General features: G+C 39.9%; 1 protein-coding gene and 2 long non-coding RNA genes across 4 annotated transcripts; 1 reads left to right on the forward strand and 2 right to left on the reverse strand.

Moving 5' to 3' along the window:
• Positions 1-132: 132 nt before the first annotated feature.
• Positions 133-10,743, reverse strand: LOC146582632 (katanin p80 WD40 repeat-containing subunit B1-like). 2 transcript variants are annotated; one of them, XM_085269716.1, is made up of 9 exons: positions 10,322-10,736; positions 9,479-9,594; positions 8,333-8,404; positions 8,114-8,262; positions 7,836-8,029; positions 7,304-7,452; positions 6,825-6,875; positions 996-1,079; positions 133-267 (listed from the first exon to the last, which is right to left on the reverse strand). In XM_085269716.1, the coding sequence occupies exons 4-8, from the start codon at positions 8,240-8,242 to the stop codon at positions 1,039-1,041; spliced, it is 564 nt and encodes a 187-aa protein (XP_085125842.1). In that variant the 5' UTR covers positions 8,243-8,262; positions 8,333-8,404; positions 9,479-9,594; positions 10,322-10,736; the 3' UTR covers positions 133-267; positions 996-1,038. The 2 variants fall into 2 exon arrangements, with proteins under 2 accessions (XP_085125842.1, XP_085125787.1); XM_085269661.1 differs by lacking the exons at positions 133-267; positions 996-1,079 and adding an exon at positions 6,411-6,622 and having other exon boundaries at positions 10,322-10,743.
• Positions 10,744-12,879: 2,136 nt separating this feature from the next.
• LOC146582633 (uncharacterized) lies at positions 12,880-20,473 on the forward strand. The gene is made up of 3 exons (XR_014891716.1): positions 12,880-12,947; positions 17,667-17,826; positions 20,272-20,473. It is a non-coding gene; the product is annotated as an uncharacterized LOC146582633 (long non-coding RNA).
• LOC146582634 (uncharacterized) lies at positions 15,024-16,586 on the reverse strand. The gene is made up of 2 exons (XR_014891783.1): positions 16,176-16,586; positions 15,024-15,793 (listed from the first exon to the last, which is right to left on the reverse strand). It is a non-coding gene; the product is annotated as an uncharacterized LOC146582634 (long non-coding RNA).
• Positions 20,474-22,018: the final 1,545 nt, after the last annotated feature.

Raw genomic sequence — 22,018 nt, forward strand, 5'->3', positions numbered from 1 at the left:
TGGACAACCTCGCGCAGCCTCTGGAGCTTCATGAAACAGAAAAAATAAAACGAGCACAAAACAAAGTGTCACAAACACTGATTCCACTCATGAGTCGCTCCTTCAGCCTCCGAGCTGCTGCGTCTCGGGCGCTCGGCCTGCGGCGACGTACCTGTCGGAGCTTCCGGAGGCCAGCAGGTACTCGTTGGGGTGGAACTGGACGATGTTGACGGCGGCGGTGTGAGATTTGAATTCCGTGATGGTTTTCCCCTGAGCCAGGTCCCACAGCTGATGGAGACAAGAAGGACAGGGCTGAGGTCATCGAACAGGAAGAGAGCAGAGCTCACCTCCTTCAGCCAATCAGAATGAGCGATTTTATTACAGGATGCTGCCGGTTTGATGCTTTCACAGCATTTACAGAATAAACCAATCATGTTCACACTTTTAAATTCCCAAGATGCTCTCAAACACCCGAACATCCGACCGCTGCAAATGAAATGAAACTTAATTCTAAACATCGATGAAATGTTAGCCTAACGAGTCGTTACACATCACCAGCTTATTACCTTTATTTAAATAAATGTAACTGAACCTGGGTCAAGAAGTGTCCTGAAAACTATTTTAATAGAAAAGATGGATCTTAAAAATCTAAAACACTGAAGTGATTCAACAGACGGACCTTTTAAAACCATTTTAAAAATGTAGAAGATCTAAAAATGTTGCGATTCAATCGCTCGTTTTATTTTATGGGAACACGTGACTCCCAAACATGAACCAGGACCAGCTGGAACATTTTAACGTCTTCCAGCCTTTCTGCACAGTTTCCTGCTGCTGATGTTCTGCTTCACAGTTTACATTCACAGCATCGTGTAACTCCTGCAGGTTATAGTTACTCTGAAGGTTTCTCAGCATCTACTGTTACAGAGTCAGAGTTACCACAACATGTAAGTACCGGGAAAAACAATCCTTAAAATATATTTTTTACATTAAAGGTGAGACGTCAGATCAGGTCGTACCTTGACGGTGCAGTCGTCGCTCGCTGAAGCTAACCACTTCCCATCAGGACTGAAGGCCAAACTCCTCACAGCCTGAGTGTGACCCTGCAACACCAACACTGGTCAGATTTTTGCTATCGAGACTCATGTGAAGCTTTTATTTTGAAGGAAAGTAGAAGCCCTGAGCCTGGTTCTGGAGTTTTTCCTTCCCACTGTCGCCAAAGTGCTCATAGGAGGTCATATGATTGTTGGTTTTTCTCTGTATGTAGATCTTAAAGTATAAAGCGCATTGAGGTGACTGATGTTGTGATTTGGCGCTGCATAAACAAAATTAAATTGAAGTCTCTCAGTTCTTTTAAATGCAATAATCCGTTTACTGTAAGACTCCATAAAAGCTCCGACTGACACAGTTTAATCCGAATCATTCTGAGCGTCCTCGGCTTTGCGCACAGTGACACCCATAAAATCGGCTAGTCTGACAGATAAGGAGAAGACGACGGTGGTATGTAAACTGTGTTTTTGTGCTGCGTATTGTTTGTTTGAACGCAGTTTGGATTCTGACCATAGAAGATGTTTTTGTGACACGCCCACCGCTACGTTTGCTATTCGGTTTGGTGTGTGTGTGTGCTGTGGCTCTGCAGCGTTCACCTGAGTTTGAAGGAATTGCTGTTGCCTTTGTTTTGGATTTTGGCATGCTGCTTATGTTGAATGCTTAAAATGAGTGGATCACAGGCTGCATCTGTTGTTGGATAAACTGAAATTGGATAAGATTAAGGAGTATGCTAGAAGAGAGAATAAAGCGATCAGCAAAGAAGGCACCCACAGCTGTGGCCAAACAGACTGCAACAGATCGGTCTCAGAAGGAGCACCCAACAAACTCCAATGCCACCTCTATCTGTTAAACTGTTTAAATGGAGTGTGAGGCAGACATGCTAAAACAGTGACCTAAAAGCATTACCAATAAACAATGGATCAATACATAAATGAAAGAAATGCAGCTGATAAAAAAGCCATAAACTACTTTCATTTGTTTAGTGGTGATTGCCAGGTTTAGTTGGGTTTTTTTGAGACACAGAGAGTGAGAGATCCTGTCCTACATTACTTTAAAAAAAGAAGATATTTTCAGAGCGTTGATATATGAAGCTCTGAGCATTGAGTGTTGCATTGTGAGAGTTTCAGTAAAAAGCCTGCAAATTATTGCATTTATACTGGAGAGCAAAGAAAAATTAAATTCTACTTGTACTATGGAAAATCAGTTTCATAAAAGCTACATAAACAGAGCTGAAGAAGACTGCGTTGTAAAACTAGCGGTAACGTGTGAGAATTATAAGTTATAAGACTGTTTCTGCTATCGATACAATTTGTGTTGTTAATCCTAAATGATTCACGGTGACAACATCATAAGAACAAGGTCATTTTACTCCACACACACACACATTTGGAAAATCACATAGTTTGACCATAAAAATTCCAGAATAATTAGTATTTGAGATTGCTGAAGCAACATCACTAAAGAAAAATATCCTTGCATGTCACTTTCGTTTAAAAATATAAAAAATGTGAAGTTTTTTTTTTGTAAAACATAAAAACATAAAAACAACAAAACTTAAGACCTTAAGAATCTCCTTATGAATGTTGTGAATATCTAGATCATTGGTGTTTGGATTTGAGGGTCAACAGGGCGAACACTGAGGCTGGGTATTAGAATACAACATGGCAACATGAGACATGTTAACTCTGAGAACACTAACATCTAGATTAAGGTGTGAGAGGTAAATACATAACAGAAGCTAAAAAGGAGTTGCTTGTCTCTAGTTAAAATAAATTGAAAATAAACTGATTTGAACACGTTTGATGCATTATACAAAAAAAGGTTCATGATATAGTTCACATGATCTAAGCAAGAGTGACTCGGAATCTCAAATGTTAAAGTACACTTACTGATTGTACTTTTACTACATGAGCTAATGTAGATGCTCTAAAAGCACGCTGGCTGAAAAAGAACCACACGTTTGGAGAAACTGTGCTGTAACTTCTCATACTGTGAAGTTTTCTGACAAAAGTGAATTGAAAACTTATGCTGTACAGTTTACTAAGGGGTCCTTTGCTGGGCCATGTGCAATTACACAAAAGAACAAGTTAAATTTCACCATAACACTGACTGGAGAAAAGCCAAATTGGGATTCTAATTGACATTACAACTGAAATCAGTGCTGTGATAGTTAGTTTAAGATCACAACCTGATTTAAAACACAGTCTAACATCAACATTCTTGCCCCTGAAAATAGGTCAGGATGGCCGAAAAATGTACTTTAAAAATGAGATTTTCTTTTTGTTTCATTGGAACAGTAAAGTACCATTACAAAGAAATGAGTACACCTTTGTAGTTAAACCGGGTTTGGAGTTTTTCATGTTTTACATACAGACTTTCTCATTTAAACCATGGTGACTTAAAAGTTTAGCAGCAAGACACTTGTTTCCTTTGTTCCATCAAACATTTCTTTCAGCCATCTGTGTTTATCAGAGCGATATGTGACTAATTTTTTATTGAATCACCAGAAAGTACACAAATACAAGATTAAATATTTTATTTATTTATCAAAGATACATAATTACACATTGATACAATGAATAAGGTGTCTATAAAAATTACACATGGTGTAAGAAAAACATTATAACATACAAATAAGTGTTTTAAGATAATCTGACATACTTTAAAAGCATAAGAATAAAAGTTTTTTTTTTTTTAAAAATCATGTTCTTTGATGATCACATTACATGTATCACATTTTTTAAAGCATAACGTAGGGTGTTCACAAAAACAGTTTTATGATTACTTTTTCCACAGTGCTTGTATGCCTCTTGCAAAACTATGTACTTATCACCATATGACATAATAACTCACGATTATGCAAGACCAGCCATGAAATGTCCGTCGCTTCATTACAATCATTTGTCCCCGCTGCTGCCCTCAGACCCAGTCTGTGGGGTAAAATTGCTTTTTTGGTGGTTCATAAAAAATATCTCAAAAAGCGATGTTAGTGAGGGGACCAGAAACACTGGGTTGCAGAGCAGTTGGTAAGGACTTGTATATTTCTGGAGAGTCTGCAAAAGCTGTCTTGCTCATGCTCCTGATTGGATATGTGGAGCCCGGCTCTGATATCTCACTGGTGGCAGCTAAAGGTAGGCATGCCTTGGAGGCGGAGTTGGTCTCGGGCGCAATCTTTCAAACGAGCCTCACGGCATTTCAGGCAACCTCAGGCCGGAAACAACATCCGGTCACTCGCGGTCAAAATCCACGCAGAGCTGGTGTTTTCCGCAGGGATCAGGTTAACACATCTGGGTCTAAAAATATAAAGAAAAAACAAAAAAGAGTTTTAAAACACGCAAACTAGCAAAATATCAAAGGAGCATAACATAACAATAACAAGATGATATGAGATACCCGATGAGGCCATGATAGGTGATGTAGACATGTAATGTATAAACTTTTACGGGAGTTAAAAGTGGAGCTTATATATATTTTAAAGTGTATTGTACGTGGGATAGGCTCCAGCGCACCGCGCGAGCCTGAGAAAAGGATAAGTGGAGGCGAATGGATGGATGGATGGTGTATTGTACCTGTTACAAACCATTGTGATATTTATTTATTTTTTTAAATGAAAGGATTGACAGAATGGTAAAAAGGAAAATGCAAAAATGTAGTTAGAGAGGAAGATTAACACTTACCGAATGATATGCGGATAAGGAAAGAGACGCAAGTTGCTGTTGAAATCGGCCGCTCCCTATGCGAACTCGCAAGCAGTCTGAGCGGCGCCAGTTGTTGATACGTCTGAAGTCAGATCTCTTCTGGGGTTCGAAGATAGTCTTAACATCAGCGGGAGATCGTAAAATCAGAGCTGGAGCGGATTGGCTAACCGGGGTGCGAAGGGAGCGGTGCAAGGGTTATGTGATTGGCAGCGGGGCGCAGTGAGGCGGAGTTGGTCTAAGGGGGAATTTTCAAACGAGGTAAGCAGCGCATTCGGGACCAGAGCGGGAGCGAACAAGCAGGAAAAATTGTGCTCTGGAAGCTGTTGCGGGTCGGTGCGATTAAGAGCGAGGTAGAACTTAGACTCTGCGTAGAATTTAGAGGTAGCTAGCAAGAGGCAAGTTTTTGAAGAAAAAAGAGTAAGGAGCTTTCCCAAATGTTTTTGGATTATAGCGCTTTTTTTGGGGAATAGAGGGGTAGCTAACAAGTTATTCTAGGGGTTTGGAGAAATCGCGGAGAAATTTTTAAAAGGAGTTTTGGCTTTGTTTGGCTGAGCATGAAGGGAGCCGCGGGGCGCTGAATTTCAGAAAAAAGACTAAGGATTTTTTCAGGATTTTCCCTGTTATCGAATATAAGGTTTTGGGAATAGAGGGGGTACCCTAACAAGTTATTGTAGGGTTTTGGAGAAATAGCGGAGGGTTTTTTAAGGAGTTTTCCCTGCTTATGTATCTAAGGAGGGTTAGGGGATCGCGAATTTTTTCTGAGTATGAGTTTTATTCTAAATCTACAAATGCATATAAATCTAAATAAAGTTTTCCCCCAAGGCATATAGCATGTGTTTGTGGCCATACTGAACGTTACAAAAGCACAAGTTTAACTAAACAATTTTAATATGGTTTAATACATTTTTAAACACATGAGCACGGAGCCCGAGAGAGCACGGTCCGGAGACACGGGCGCACCCCGCGCGCCCAGACACACAGCCTCGGGCGCGCGCGCGCGCACACACACACACACTGACCCGCCACCAGATGGCGTTTTTTGAGCATAAAAAAAAATAAAAATAAAAATTTAATTGCTTAAAGAAATAAAAGAATGCTATTTTGATATATAAGAAACTTTCTAAATAATCAATTATATTTTTATGAATATCATATTTTTATGAATATCATATTTTTATGAATATCATATTTTTATTATTTAATTACTTCCTACTTCCGGAGCTCATGAATAATTTAATTAGGGGATAATTTAATTAGGGGTCATAAATCAATTAAGGGGGTCATAAATCACTGCGTTTGACGAAAGGGGTATAATATCACTCTCTTTTGACACCTAACTCTTTCTCAGTCAATTAGCATCAATATTATAGAGCCTAATTACTGTGTAGCTGTGCTTGCTTTCTTTTAGGTGTGACTGATGGTACTACTGTCAGTAAAATTATTGTCCTTGCGTGTCCTAAGGTTTCTGTTGTGGCAGAGATCAGAGGGAGCACTGTTGATGAAGCCACAAGAAGAATGATGGCCTTCATTTATTACAAAATAATTTCTCACACATCATTTTAGTTGTTAATTTAGACTCATAAAACCTCTCATATAACCGCACTCAGACCAAAGTCACACAGCTGTTAAAGGTTTTAGATGGTTTTGAATTAAACTGATTTTCTGAAGACAAAGAAAAATCTTTAACTAAAGAAAGAGAAAACCGAGCGGCTGGAGGACTACTTTGTTGTAAACAGCAGGTATTTGAGCTCTGATAGGTTCGTTGCATTTATAGTCCGCTGTCCTAAGGCGTCCATGTTTCCACACAGACACACGGCTGCTGCGTTCACTGACCTGCTGTTTATCAGGAAAATGAGTCTTTATGTCCTTCAGCTGCCGGCTGATCGCCAAAATGGACTCTGAGCAGAAGAAGAAATCATCAGGAAACGACCCAGTAACCACAAAACAGGAGCTGAAACACCTCTGTCGTGTGTTTTTGTGTCGTGTGTTTTTCACTGTCGAACACGTGATTTATTGTTCGTGTTTCATCTATAAACTGAAACGTCGGAGGCGCGTCGTCTCCTGATGTCTCACAGAAACGTGAAGCTGTGCTGGACTCACCGTCCTCTGGAGGAGCGGGAAAAGGCTCCGACATCTTAGGAGGAGTGCGAGCTGGAAGAGAGGAGAACGAGGAGCTCAGACTGCAAAATAAATGTGACGACATGAAAACAAAAGAAGAAATGACGAGAGTGTCTTTGTCCTCATTAGGATGAATATTTTAAAAAGGCACAAAGAACCAATCAGATCCTCCCATCCTGTTTGGCTCTTACAGCGAGTAATGTTTACTCCTCTCACTTTTCAAATATGGCCTGCTTCTCAAAATCAGCCAGAGCAGAACTGATGGCGATGCTGCAGGTGGATCAACAGGTGAGGAAATAGAAGCTTTCGGGGAAACTAAACACAGATTTTGTTGGTGCAGTGTTGATTAAAGATGAACTCAGCGTCCTTTTCAATAGCAATATTTCACAGATCTCGTTGTATGTACGTATAACTGTATTCGTTATTCAACATCTGAGCTGCGATGCTCCGGGTCCACCTACAGATGGCGCTCTTTGGCTGGAAGATGGCCTTGTAGTCCTCGGCGTTGTGGATCTCAGCAGACGACAGCTTCTCGTCCGCCTCGTCCTCGCTAGGGCTCCGCCTCTCCCCTTCGGGGCTCCGCCTGTCAGACTCTGAACGGTGCTTCAACCTGATGACATCACAAACATTTGTTTGTTTGTTTTTAGAAGAAAAACTGCAAATTTTTTACTTTATTACTTTTATTAAAGAATCTGGAAGCGAAACTTTTCCACTGAAGTCAAATAAGATTTTTATATATATATATATATTATTATATATATATATTATTATATATATATATATATATATATATTTATTATATATATATATATTTATTATATATATATATTTATTATATATATATATTTATTATATATATATATATATATATATATGACATGTGATCTGAGTGTTTGATGAATGAAACCAGTGGCTCATGTATAAAACTTTAAATCCAGGAGTCAGTACTTGCAGTATCTGGAGTATTTTCTCCTGTCTCTCAGTGTGCCGTACCTCTGCGATCTGCAGGTGGTCGTGGGTCTCTCGTAGTTCTTTCGCAGTGCCGCTCCTTTGGGGTCCTTCTTCGGCTCTGTGAGCGGCTGGTCGTCCTGGATGATCCCCTGGATCACGGCGCCACCGCTCTTCTTTACCCTCTTCAGATCGACCACGTAGGACGACACACTCGACAGCTGATGAGACACGCCGATCTGACATGAGGAGAAGGTGGAAGATTAAGATTACCTAAAACTTCTGCACAGTACTGTTACTGAGCGGTGGGCGGAGCTACACACCAGCTGCTGGTTGCAGATGGCGAGGTCAGACACCTTTCCCCAGCTCACCGGCACCGCGTCAAAGCAGCGCCGGTTCCCAGCCGAAGACCCGCAGCGAGTCCGTGGCGCCGCTGTACAGGCAGGAGCCATCTGGGCTAAAACATATACACCTGAAACCACAGGGACAGGGGTCAGAGGTCACATTCCAGTTACACCCTGCTGCAACGGGGAAAAACTCACCTGACCGGAGTCGTGTCGCCCTCCAACGAGCCGATCATCGTAAACTTCTCCAGATCCCACAGCTTGATGGTCCTGCAAGCACATGCAGAGTTCATACAGCTGCAGCTCATTAGAGACACCTGTAGGTGTTTTATAGTGTCAGGTGAAGACGCTACAACACGGCTGAGGAACAGGAAGAGACCTCCAACAGATCCACGGTCAGCAGTGACAAGTCAGTAAATGAGGAGAAAGAGAAAAGAGGAACGAAACACGAACAAAAGAGGGAGTGGAGGGCAAAGTGCACCTCTCAGTGCATCATGGGAAGTCCCCAGGAACCTGAGGGATGGTTAGGGTCGCCTAACCCAGCTCTAACTACAAGCTAAGCTAAAGACATTTTTATAATTAATTGAAGAAAGTATGTGTTTGAGTCACTTCTTATTCTCATAAATGAGAGTAAGATTTATTCCATCAATAAACTGTTGAGATAAAAATGACCCTGCTCCCTGTTCTGTCACTAAAACAGGCCAAAACCTACAAAATGTCTCATTTCTTTGAAGTGACACATTCAAAGCTTTAACGGCTCCATCACGATCACATGACAATCGGAAAATCAGGCCACAAACTACAGCTTTGCTTGCTGGTGTAACTTATAAACTGTCTCTAACACCAGGTCGATGTCCTCAAATTAAACATAATAATCAATTTAAGTGATTCATGTTGGAATACTTATTTATACTTCATATGCAAAAATAAAGAAATGATTAAATACTGAGTGCACTTGCTGGTTGTGTTGGAGAAAGGATGAGTTATTATTTCCATTTTATTATATTTATATTATATTTCCTGTTTACTTTTAGTTATAAATGTATGATTTAGTGGCACATGCAGAGGACATGTAGAAGACACAGGACATGTATGTGAAAAAAAGTAAAAGAATTTCAGACTAAAAGAAATGTTACATTTAAAAAAATGCCACAAACAATCAAACTCAGCACCAAAATAAAATCTTGGCGGCACAGAGAGAGGACAACCTCGCGCAGCCTCTGAGCTTCATGAAACAGAAAAACTAAACGAGCCACAAAGTGTCACAAACACTGATTCCACTCATGAGTCGCTCCTTCAGCTCCGAGCTGCTGCGTCTCGGGCGCTCGGCCTGCGGCGACGTACCTGTCGGAGCTTCCGGAGGCCAGCAGGTACTCGTTGGGGTGGAACTGGACGATGTTGACGGCGGCGGTGTGAGATTTGAATTCCGTGATGGTTTTCCCCTGAGCCAGGTCCCACAGCTGATGGAGACAAGAGGACAGGGCTAAGGTCATCGAACAGGAAGAGAGCAGAGCTCACCTCCTTCAGCCAATCAGAATGAGCGATTTTATTACAGGATGCTGCCGGTTTGATGCTTTCACAGCATTTACAGAATAAACACATCATGTTCACACTTTTAAATTCCCAAGATGCTCTCAAACACCCGAACATCCGACCGCTGCAAATGAAATGAAACTTAATTCTAAACATCGATGAAATGTTAGCCTAACGAGTCGTTACACATCACCAGCTTATTACTTTATTTAAATAAATGTAACTGAACCTGGGTCAAGAAGTGTCCTGAAAACTATTTTAATAGAAAAGATGGATCTTAAAAATCCTAAAACACTGAAGTGATTCAACAGACGGACCTTTTAAAACCATTTTAAAATGTAGAAGAATCTAAAAATGTTGCGATTCAATCGCTCGTTTTATTTTATGGGAACACGTGACTACCAAACATGAACCAGGACCAGCTGGAACATTTTAACGTCTTCCAGCCTTTCTGCACAGTTTCCTGCTGCTGATGTTCTGCTTCACAGTTTACATTCACAGCATCGTGTAACTCCTGCAGGTTATAGTTACTCTGAAGGTTTCTCAGCATCTACTGTTACAGAGTCAGAGTTACCACAACATGTAAGTACCGGGAAAAACAATCCTTAAAATATATTTTTTACATTAAAGGTGAGACGTCAGATCAGGTCGTACCTTGACGGTGCAGTCGTCGCTCGCTGAAGCTAACCACTTCCCATCAGGACTGAAGGCCAAACTCCTCACAGCCTGAGTGTGACCCTGCAACACCAACACTGGTCAGATTTTTGCTATCGAGACTCATGTGAAGCTTTTATTTTGAAGGAAAGTAGAAGCCCTGAGCCTGGTTCTGGAGTTTTTCCTTCCCACTGTCGCCAAAGTGCTCATAGGAGGTCATATGATTGTTGGTTTTTCTCTGTATGTAGATCTTAAAGTATAAAGCGCATTGAGGTGACTGATGTTGTGATTTGGCGCTGCATAAACAAAATTAAATTGAAGTCTCTCAGTTCTTTTAAATGCAATAATCCGTTTACTGTAAGACTCCATAAAAGCTCCGACTGACACAGTTTAATCCGAATCATTCTGAGCGTCCTCGGCTTTGGCGCACAGTGACACCCATAAAATCGGCTAGTCTGACAGATAAGGAGAAGACGACGGTGGTATGTAAACTGTGTTTTTGTGCTGCGTATTGTTTGTTTGAACGCAGTTTGGATTCTGACCATAGAAGATGTTTTTGTGACACGCCCACCGCTACGTTTGCTATTCGGTTTGGTGTGTGTGTGTGCTGTGGCTCTGCAGGCGTTCACCTGAGTTTGAAGGAATTGCTGTTGCCTTTGTTTTGGATTTTGGCATGCTGCTTATGTTGAATGCTTAAAATGAGTGGATCACAGGCTGCATCTGTTGTTGGATAAACTGAAATTGGATAAGATTAAGGAGTATGCTAGAAGAGAGAATAAAGCGATCAGCAAAGAAGGCACCCACAGCTGTGGCCAAACAGACTGCAACAGATCGGTCTCAGAAGGAGCACCCAACAAACTCCAATGCCACCTTCCTCCCACTATCTGTTAAACTGTTTAAATGGAGTGTGAGGCAGACATGCTAAAACAGTGACCTAAAAGCATTACCAATAAACAATGGGATCAATACATAAATGAAAGAAATGCAGCTGATAAAAAAGCCATAAACTACTTTCATTTGTTTAGTGGTGATTGCCAGTTTAGTTGGGTTTTTTTTGAGACACAGAGAGTGAGAGATCCTGTCCTACATTACTTTAAAAAAGAAGATATTTTCAGAGCTGTTGATATATGAAGCTCTGAGCATTGAGTGTTGCATTGTGAGAGTTTCAGTAAAAAGCCTGCAAATTATTGCATTTATACTGGAGAGCAAAGAAAAATTAAATTCTACTTGTACTATGGAAAATCAGTTTCATAAAAGCTACATAAACAGAGCTGAAGAAGACTGCGTTTGTAAAACTAGCGGTAACGTGTGAGAATTATAAGTTATAAGACTGTTTCTGCTATCGATACAATTTGTGTTGTTAATCCTAAATGATTCACGGTGACAACATCATAAGAACAAGGTCATTTTACTCCACACACACACACATTTGGAAAATCACATAGTTTGACCATAAAAATTCCCAGAATAATTAGTATTTGAGATTGCTGAAGCAACATCACTAAAGAAAAATATCCTTGCATGTCACTTTCGTTTAAAAATATAAAAAATGTGAAGTTTTTTTTTTGTAAAACATAAAAACATAAAAACAACAAAACTTAAGACCTTAAGAAAGAGATAAAGGATTGAGAAAGTTTATTCATGCAGGTCCATATGACAGAGAATATGCATGTTCTTTTAGTTTTCATATTATTATAATTTATATTTAATTGTGTTGTGGTTTGCAGTGTTTTGTGTTCTTTTCACTTTAAATTTGTGAAAGGAAAAAGCTGAAATTTAAATAGTTAAAACTTGAAATGTGAATAGTTGATTTTTGTATTATATGATTTATTTATTACATTTTATGTGGAGTGAATAAATAAAAGTATATTTACGGTGGCCCCTAGAGACAAAGCACATACAAACTTCAAATCACGTACGAACTCTGAAGCATGTACAAACTCCAAAACACGTAAAAACACGTACAAACTCCAAAACACGTAAAAACACGTACAAACTCCGAAGCACGTAAAAACTCAGAAGCATATAAAAACTCAGAAGCATATAAAAACTCAAAACACGTACAAAAGACAACAGAAGTGCTCCAGGATGCTGGGCGCAGTGTTGAGCCTTTGTTATCTTGTGGCTACACAAGCCAGCAAGTACCAACGACCGGATTTGGTGTGTGGTAATAACAGGTAAATGAACTTTTTTTTAAATTATTTGAATATATATATGAGTGCCTGTGTATAAATACACAAACAATACACACATGCTTTCAATTGTGTAATTTAAGTGATCTAGTAGCTCTGCTTTGGAAGTTCAGTTCATGCTAGAAATGTGTTTTGGAGTTTGTACGTGTTTTGTCTCTAGGGGCCACCGCATATATTTATATATAAACATATATAAATAAAACCACTTGTTTTTATGTTAGTAATTCCTTTTGTGCATAATTTTATATTATTGTTAATAATAAATTAATTAAAGCAACAAAACAACCTGAAGAGCCGGTTCGGAGCCGAAAGAGCCGGCTCTTTTTAGTGAGCCGAACCGAAAGAGCCGGATCTCTAAAAAGAGCCGGAAATCCCATCACTACACTACACCCATAAAATCGGCTAGTCTGACAGATAAGGAGAAGACGACGGTGGTATGTAAACTGTGTTTTTGTGCTGCGTATTGTTTGTTTGAACGCAGTTTGGATTCTGACCATAGAAGATGTTTTTGTGACACGCCCACCGCTACGTTTGCTATTCGGTTTGGTGTGTGTGTGTGCTGTGGCTCTGCAGGCGTTCACCTGAGTTTGAAGGAATTGCTGTTGCCTTTGTTTTGGATTTTGGCATGCTGCTTATGTTGAATGCTTAAAATGAGTGGATCACAGGCTGCATCTGTTGTTGGATAAACTGAAATTGGATAAGATTAAGGAGTATGCTAGAAGAGAGAATAAAGCGATCAGCAAAGAAGGCACCCACAGCTGTGGCCAAACAGACTGCAACAGATCGGTCTCAGAAGGAGCACCCAACAAACTCCAATGCCACCTCTATCTGTTAAACTGTTTAAATGGAGTGTGAGGCAGACATGCTAAAACAGTGACCTAAAAGCATTACCAATAAACAATGGGATCAATACATAAATGAAAGAAATGCAGCTGATAAAAAAGCCATAAACTACTTTCATTTGTTTAGTGGTGATTGCCAGTTTAGTTGGGTTTTTTTTGAGACACAGAGAGTGAGAGATCCTGTCCTACATTACTTTAAAAAAGAAGATATTTTCAGAGCTGTTGATATATGAAGCTCTGAGCATTGAGTGTTGCATTGTGAGAGTTTCAGTAAAAAGCCTGCAAATTATTGCATTTATACTGGAGAGCAAAGAAAAATTAAATTCTACTTGTACTATGGAAAATCAGTTTCATAAAAGCTACATAAACAGAGCTGAAGAAGACTGCGTTTGTAAAACTAGCGGTAACGTGTGAGAATTATAAGTTATAAGACTGTTTCTGCTATCGATACAATTTGTGTTGTTAATCCTAAATGATTCACGGTGACAACATCATAAGAACAAGGTCATTTTACTCCACACACACACACATTTGGAAAATCACATAGTTTGACCATAAAAATTCCCAGAATAATTAGTATTTGAGATTGCTGAAGCAACATCACTAAAGAAAAATATCCTTGCATGTCACTTTCGTTTAAAAATATAAAAAATGTGAAGTTTTTTTTTTGTAAAACATAAAAACATAAAAACAACAAAACTTAAGACCTTAAGAATCTCCTTATGAATGTTGTGAATATCTAGATCATTGGTGTTTGGATTTGAGGGTCAACAGGGCGAACACTGAGGCTGGGTATTAGAAATACAACATGGCAACATGAGACATGTTAACTCTGAGAACACTAACATCTAGATTAAGGTGTGAGAGGTAAATACATAACAGAAGCTAAAAAGGAGTTGCTTGTCTCTAGTTAAAATAAATTGAAAATAAACTGATTTGAACACGTTTGATGCATTATACAAAAAAAGGTTCATGATATAGTTCACATGATCTAAGCAAGAGTGACTCGGAATCTCAAATGTTAAAGTACACTTACTGATTGTACTTTTACTACATGAGCTAATGTAGATGCTCTAAAAGCACGCTGGCTGAAAAAGAACCACACGTTTGGAGAAACTGTGCTGTAACTTCTCATACTGTGAAGTTTTCTGACAAAAGTGAATTGAAAACTTATGCTGTACAGTTTACTAAGGGGTCCTTTGCTGGGCCATGTGCAATTACACAAAAGAACAAGTTAAATTTCACCATAACACTGACTGGAGAAAAGCCAAATTGGGATTCTAATTGACATTACAACTGAAATCAGTGCTGTGATAGTTAGTTTAAGATCACAACCTGATTTAAAACACAGTCTAACATCAACATTCTTGCCCCTGAAAATAGGTCAGGATGGCCGAAAAATGTACTTTAAAAATGAGATTTTCTTTTTGTTTCATTGGAACAGTAAAGTACCATTACAAAGAAATGAGTACACCTTTGTAGTTAAACCGGGTTTGGAGTTTTTCATGTTTTACATACAGACTTTCTCATTTAAACCATGGTGACTTAAAAGTTTAGCAGCAAGACACTTGTTTCCTTTGTTCCATCAAACATTTCTTTCAGCCATCTGTGTTTATCAGAGCGATATGTGACTAATTTTTTATTGAATCACCAGAAAGTACACAAATACAAGATTAAATATTTTATTTATTTATCAAAGATACATAATTACACATTGATACAATGAATAAGGTGTCTATAAAAATTACACATGGTGTAAGAAAAACATTATAACATACAAATAAGTGTTTTAAGATAATCTGACATACTTTAAAAGCATAAGAATAAAAGTTTTTTTTTTTTTAAAAATCATGTTCTTTGATGATCACATTACATGTATCACATTTTTTAAAGCATAACGTAGGGTGTTCACAAAAACAGTTTTATGATTACTTTTTCCACAGTGCTTGTATGCCTCTTGCAAAACTATGTACTTATCACCATATGACATAATAACTCACGATTATGCAAGACCAGCCATGAAATGTCCGTCGCTTCATTACAATCATTTGTCCCCGCTGCTGCCCTCAGACCCAGTCTGTGGGGTAAAATTGCTTTTTTGGTGGTTCATAAAAAATATCTCAAAAAGCGATGTTAGTGAGGGGACCAGAAACACTGGGTTGCAGAGCAGTTGGTAAGGACTTGTATATTTCTGGAGAGTCTGCAAAAGCTGTCTTGCTCATGCTCCTGATTGGATATGTGGAGCCCGGCTCTGATATCTCACTGGTGGCAGCTAAAGGTAGGCATGCCTTGGAGGCGGAGTTGGTCTCGGGCGCAATCTTTCAAACGAGCCTCACGGCATTTCAGGCAACCTCAGGCCGGAAACAACATCCGGTCACTCGCGGTCAAAATCCACGCAGAGCTGGTGTTTCGCAGGGATCAGGTTAACACATCTGGGTCTAAAAATATAAAGAAAAACAAAAAGAGTTTTAAAACACGCAAACTAGCAAAATATCAAAGGAGCATAACATAACAATAACAAGATGATATGAGATACCCGATGAGGCCATGATAGGTGATGTAGACATGTAATGTATAAACTTTTACGGGAGTTAAAAGTGGAGCTTATATATATTTTAAAGTGTATTGTACGTGGGATAGGCTCCAGCGCACCGCGCGAGCCTGAGAAAAGGATAAGTGGAGGCGAATGGATGGATGGATGGTGTATTGTACCTGTTACAAACCATTGTGATATTTATTTATTTTTTTAAATGAAAGGATTGACAGAATGGTAAAAAGGAAAATGCAAAAATGTAGTTAGAGAGGAAGATTAACACTTACCGAATGATATGCGGATAAGGAAAGAGACGCAAGTTGCTGTTGAAATCGGCCGCTCCCTATGCGAACTCGCAAGCAGTCTGAGCGGCGCCAGTTGTTGATACGTCTGAAGTCAGATCTCTTCTGGGGTTCGAAGATAGTCTTAACATCAGCGGGAGATCGTAAAATCAGAGCTGGAGCGGATTGGCTAACCGGGGTGCGAAGGGAGCGGTGCAAGGGTTATGTGATTGGCAGCGGGGCGCAGTGAGGCGGAGTTGGTCTAAGGGGGGAATTTTCAAACGAGGTAAGCAGCGCATTCGGGACCAGAGCGGGGAGCGAACAAGCAGGAAAAAATTGTGCTCTGGAAGCTGTTGCGGGTCGGTGCGATTAAGAGCGAGGTAGAACTTAGACTCTGCGTAGAATTTTAGAGGTAGCTAGCAAGAGGCAAGTTTTTGAAGAAAAAAAGAGTAAGGAGCTTTCCCAATGTTTTTGGATTATAGCGCTTTTTTTGGGGAATAGAGGGGTAGCTAACAAGTTATTCTAGGGGTTTTGGAGAAATCGCGGAGAAATTTTTAAAAGGAGTTTTGGCTTTGTTTGGCTGAGCATGAAGGGAGCCGCGGGGCGCTGAATTTCAGAAAAAAGACTAAGGATTTTTTCAGGATTTTCCCTGTTATCGAATATAAGGTTTTGGGAATAGAGGGGGTACCCTAACAAGTTATTGTAGGGTTTTGGAGAAATAGCGGAGGGTTTTTTAAGGAGTTTTCCCTGCTTATGTATCTAAGGAGGGTTAGGGGATCGCGAATTTTTTCTGAGTATGAGTTTTATTCTAAATCTACAAATGCATATAAATCTAAATAAAGTTTTCCCCCAAGGCATATAGCATGTGTTTGTGGCCATACTGAACGTTACAAAAGCACAAGTTTAACTAAACAATTTTAATATGGTTTAATACATTTTTAAACACATGAGCACGGAGCCCGAGAGAGCACGGTCCGGAGACACGGGCGCGCCCCCGCGCGCCCAGGCACACAGCCTCGGGCGCGCGCGCGCGCGCACACACACACACACTGACCCGCCACCAGATGGCGTTTTTTGAGCATAAAAAAAAAATAAAAATAAAAATTTAATTGCTTAAAGAAATAAAAGAATGCTATTTTGATATATAAGAAACTTTCTAAATAATCAATTATATTTTTATGAATATCATATTTTTATGAATATCATATTTTTATGAATATCATATTTTTATTATTTAATTACTTCCTACTTCCGGAGCTCATGAATAATTTAATTAGGGGATAATTTAATTAGGGGTCATAAATCAATTAAGGGGGTCATAAATCACTGCGTTTGACGAAAGGGGTATAATATCACTCTCTTTTGACACCTAACTCTTTCTCAGTCAATTAGCATCAATATTATAGAGCCTAATTACTGTGTAGCTGTGCTTGCTTTCTTTTAGGTGTGACTGATGGTACTACTGTCAGTAAAATTATTGTCCTTGCGTGTCCTAAGGTTTCTGTTGTGGCAGAGATCAGAGGGAGCACTGTTGATGAAGCCACAAGAAGAATGATGGCCTTCATTATGGACAATGCTCTTTCCAGGCAATATAACTTCGTTGGGTGCCATGGAAAGCGGGAATTTCGAGGGCTTAAAGTTTTTGAAGTGCTATATGGTAAGTTCATTAGTTGTAAGATATTTTGTTGATGTTTGAATAACGGATGCTCACTACAGCTGCAGTCATTCAGAATCAACTTTTCTCTCCACCATTGTGAGCGGCTAGCTTCGCAATAACAGAAGTTTGACTTGATTGACGCGGGAATGTTCCCAGTTAGCCTAGCAGTCAGCAAGGAGGCTTCAGCGGTGCATTATGGGATCTGTAGTTTGTATATTATTAGCGCCTCATATCGCCGGGCCATGCATAACAATAATAGTACATCTATATAAAATGATCTTGCGGGCCGGATATAAATGTATGCCGGGCCGGATGTGGCCCGCAGGCCTTGACTTTGACACGTGGTTTAGATAGACTGTACAAATTGTGGAGATGAAACCATCAGCTCATGTTGTTCTGGAGGTTGGTGGCTGCTGGCAGGAATGACCACGTTTCTTTCTGGCTTGTAGCATACTAGAGATGGACCGATCCGATATTACGTATCGGTATCGGTCCGATACTGACCTAAATTACTGGATCGGATATCGGAGAAAAATAAAAAATGTAATCCGATCCATTAAATATCACGAAAGCACCTCACAAAACTTGCAATACGCCGTAACTCACCTCAGAACGTTAGCACGTTGGAGCAGTATGCATCACGTGATAGAGCGGCTGTGGCATGCGGGACCTGTCGGTGGTCTGGATAGCATTTGGAGCTTCGCTAGCAACCCGGCATTTCATCTCCGACAAAGTTATCCCGAGAGAAGTAAAGCAAGTGTGTAAGTCCATCTCTGAATGTTTGTAAAGCATTCCTGCGTTAAGCTTAACAAGCGACTGCCTCTCCTGCTGCTACTTCAATCATGAAACTGCTTAACGATCAGCTGATCAGCTTTTCTGTCGTGAGTCCGTGTCTCTAGTTTGCTTTTGGCCCACTTTGCACCAGAAAGAGGAAACCAGCGGCTGAACAACAGAAGCACGTTTAAGCTTGATCAGCTGTTGTTAGAATTTATTTAATATTACTTTCTACACCAGGATCTTTTTCTACGTAGCTGACGGCTGGTAACTGTGCAGGGGCGGATCTAGCAAAGTTTAGCCAGGGGGGCCGATAGGGCATTAACAGGGAAAAGGGGGCACAAAGACATACTTTTCTTTCTTATTCTCATTTAAAATGTCAAGCTTTTAATAAATAATTATCTGACAGCCAAAGTTTTAATTTGATGCAAAATGAATAGAAGTCCATTACTGTATATAGTAACTATTAAGTCTAATATATATACCCTAGTAAGCTATAGTACTTTTTCCTTTGGGAAGGTACCATCTGTGCAGTCTGCAATTTTGTTGAAGAAAGATGTTGAATCTATTTAATATTTCTTGAAAAATAATTGATTTCTGTGCATTTTTTTCACACTGCATCAAATTAAGGTTGATTACGTCGATTAAGCATCATGAGGTGGAGCGTGAGGGGTGGTTCCCTATTTTTTATTTATTTATTTTTGTTGTTGCTGGGAGTTGGAACCCTATTAGTTAGGTTGCTTAATATTTATGCTAAGTACTCTTTAAAATACCAGAATAGGGAGGATGGTGTAGGTTTAAGTTTATTAGATTGATCAGTATTGCTGAACTATGAAACATTTTTTTTGCATACAGGTATAACAGAATAGCTTTAGTGTAGTTGTTGTTTTAAACTTGAGTATGAACTTATACAAAATGCAGCAAGATATTTAAAAAACAGTTTTGTTGATTAAAAAACACTATATCGGATTCATATCGGTATCGGCAGATATCCAAATTTATGATATCGGTATCGGTATCGGACATAAAAAAGTGGTATCGTGCCATCTCTATAGCATACTTGAAGAAGTCTCTCACTAAACAGTTTTTTGGTTGCTCACAGAATGTGAATAAGCTCCAGGAACTCCAGAGCCAGCCTCTATTTTTTCCAGTGTAATTAGTAACACACTGATTTATCTGATGGCCCTATTTTTGATTTACATGAAAATTATTGGCGCCCGCCTGGCACACACCTCAAGAAGTGGAATCTGTTTTCTCCTTGGTAGATGTAGCCCTTGTTACATTTTACTATTTTGTTTTGTGTTCATTATGAGGTGCTGTACCATGCAAAAAACTGGTTAACCACTTGCCTGTTCTAAGCTCTGTGCCAATCACTGAGACAGCCCACAACACCAGTTATCATTGTAACTATGTAGACATCTTTTAAACATTTGTCTTAAATGTTTTAAGGTAAAATATTTCACATTAATTTAATTTTTGAGTGCCTACTTGGTAAATCATTTTGTAAATAGCTTTTCTGTTTCCATGAATACTCATGGTCTTCAAAGAGTTCAATGTAGGAGGTCAAACAACTTGAACAGCACAACCTCCAAAACAACTTCAGTACTATCGCAAATCTGATTTTGTTTGTGAAAATGCACTAATTTCTTTTTTTTTTTTAATTTCTTTCAGGACCAATGGATTGGTGAATGAGTGAGAAGCTGTGGTTTGCTGCATTTGTTTTTCCTTTAAACTGTATAACATTTATTTGTTATTGTTTTGTGTATACTGTGGACATTTTTGTCAACATGTTCTCCACACAAAAAATGTATTATATAAAAAAGCATACTGTTTTAAAATTTCATAGTAATCAGTATTAATAAAAAAGATAAACTGGCTTTGTTGTACAGGTGATTTAAATTATAGCTTACTTACATTATCCAAAATTCCATCTGGGCAAACACACTTGGGGCCACCATGGAAACTGAGGACAAAAGTAGCTGGGTGCCAGGTGGGTAACCCAAGTGGGCCCCAACCATCAGACCCGCTTCTACCCATCTGGGCCCCATACTCATTTGTTGGCTGGGCCTGATTTGGGGCCCATCCGGGTCCCATCAATAATCCATCTGGGCAAACACATTTGGGGCCACCATGGAAACTGAGGACAAAATTAGCTGGGTCCTAGGTGGGTACCCCAAGTGGGCCCCAAATATCAGATCTGCTTCTACCCATCTGGGCCCCACATATTTTTTTCAACTGGGCCTGATTTGGGGCTTATCTGGGACCAAGCATAAACCCATCTAGGAAAACACATTTGGGGCCACCATGGAAACTGAGGACAAAATTAGCTGGACCCCAGTTGGGTTTCCCAAGTGGGCCCCAAATATTAGCCCTGCTGCTCCCTATTTGGGCCCCACATATGTGTGTTGACTGGGCTTCGGCTAAGTTACGTGACGTTAGTGATATCGCCACTTAACGCGGCTCTTTGGTCGGTTAGTTAGTTTAGGTTTGTGCCGAAGCTGGGTCTGTTTGTCAGTGTGAAGCCAAACGTGCTTTAACGTTTTAGGAAACACCGAGCAGACGGCTCATACTTGCCAACATTCAAAGGGCTGTTGGGGGGGGCAAATATATTTTACAGTGTTTATTTATTCGACAAAATACGTTAAATGTCACCGTTATTATTGGCTGGCCGGAAACAGCGGGGGTGTCCAAATTCAGAGGCTGCTTCCACCTGAGGACCCGCCTTCGCGGTCTAAAGAAAGCCGCGTAGTACGTCACGAGCTCCCTCGGTGGAGTGAAACTGCGTCTGCTCCTTGCTGTCTAAAATATAACCGGGCGCTGGCGTCAATTCTCCACCGTCTCACACTTTGTTTAATCAGTTTTCTGTTTGACGTTTATTCAGCTTTGTGAAAACCCCAGAGGACCCCTCCCGAGGGATTAATAAAGTTACATTTAATCGAATCGAATAACTTTAATCTCAGCCAAAACGATTTACTCACGAACAAGTAAAACACTGGAAAAGCCAAACAAGAACATTTTGAAGTTATCGAAGTGACTTATATATCCTGTTTAACCCGAGTAGCGAAAGACCGCGGGGGGTTGAAGACGATGTGCCGGGAGTCCGGTGTTCTCGCCGTCTCAGATATTTGAAGTTTACACAGCTACATTCTCGCCTGAAAATAGTTTAAAAGTTTATTTTGTGACCCAGAAAGAGAAATAAGAGTAATATTAAAACTACAAGCTGCCGCCATTGTTGGAAACTGGAATTGGCTGGGCCGCGCTATGAATTCTGCCATATGTTTTTTCAATTTTGTTGTCCGGGTTGAAATTCGGGAGAAATTCGGGAGAATGGTGGCTCCGGGAGGTTTTCAGGAGGGGCTCTGAAATGCGGGATTCTCCCGGAAAAGTCGGGAGGGTTGGCATGTATGAGACAGTTCAC

Source organism: Mchenga conophoros, linkage group LG1 (genome assembly GCF_057382185.1).
Source record: "Mchenga conophoros isolate Kocher_MC1m ecotype Shallow Benthic linkage group LG1, M_conophoros_male_GT1.1, whole genome shotgun sequence".
NCBI classification, from domain to species: domain Eukaryota; kingdom Metazoa; phylum Chordata; class Actinopteri; order Cichliformes; family Cichlidae; genus Mchenga; species Mchenga conophoros.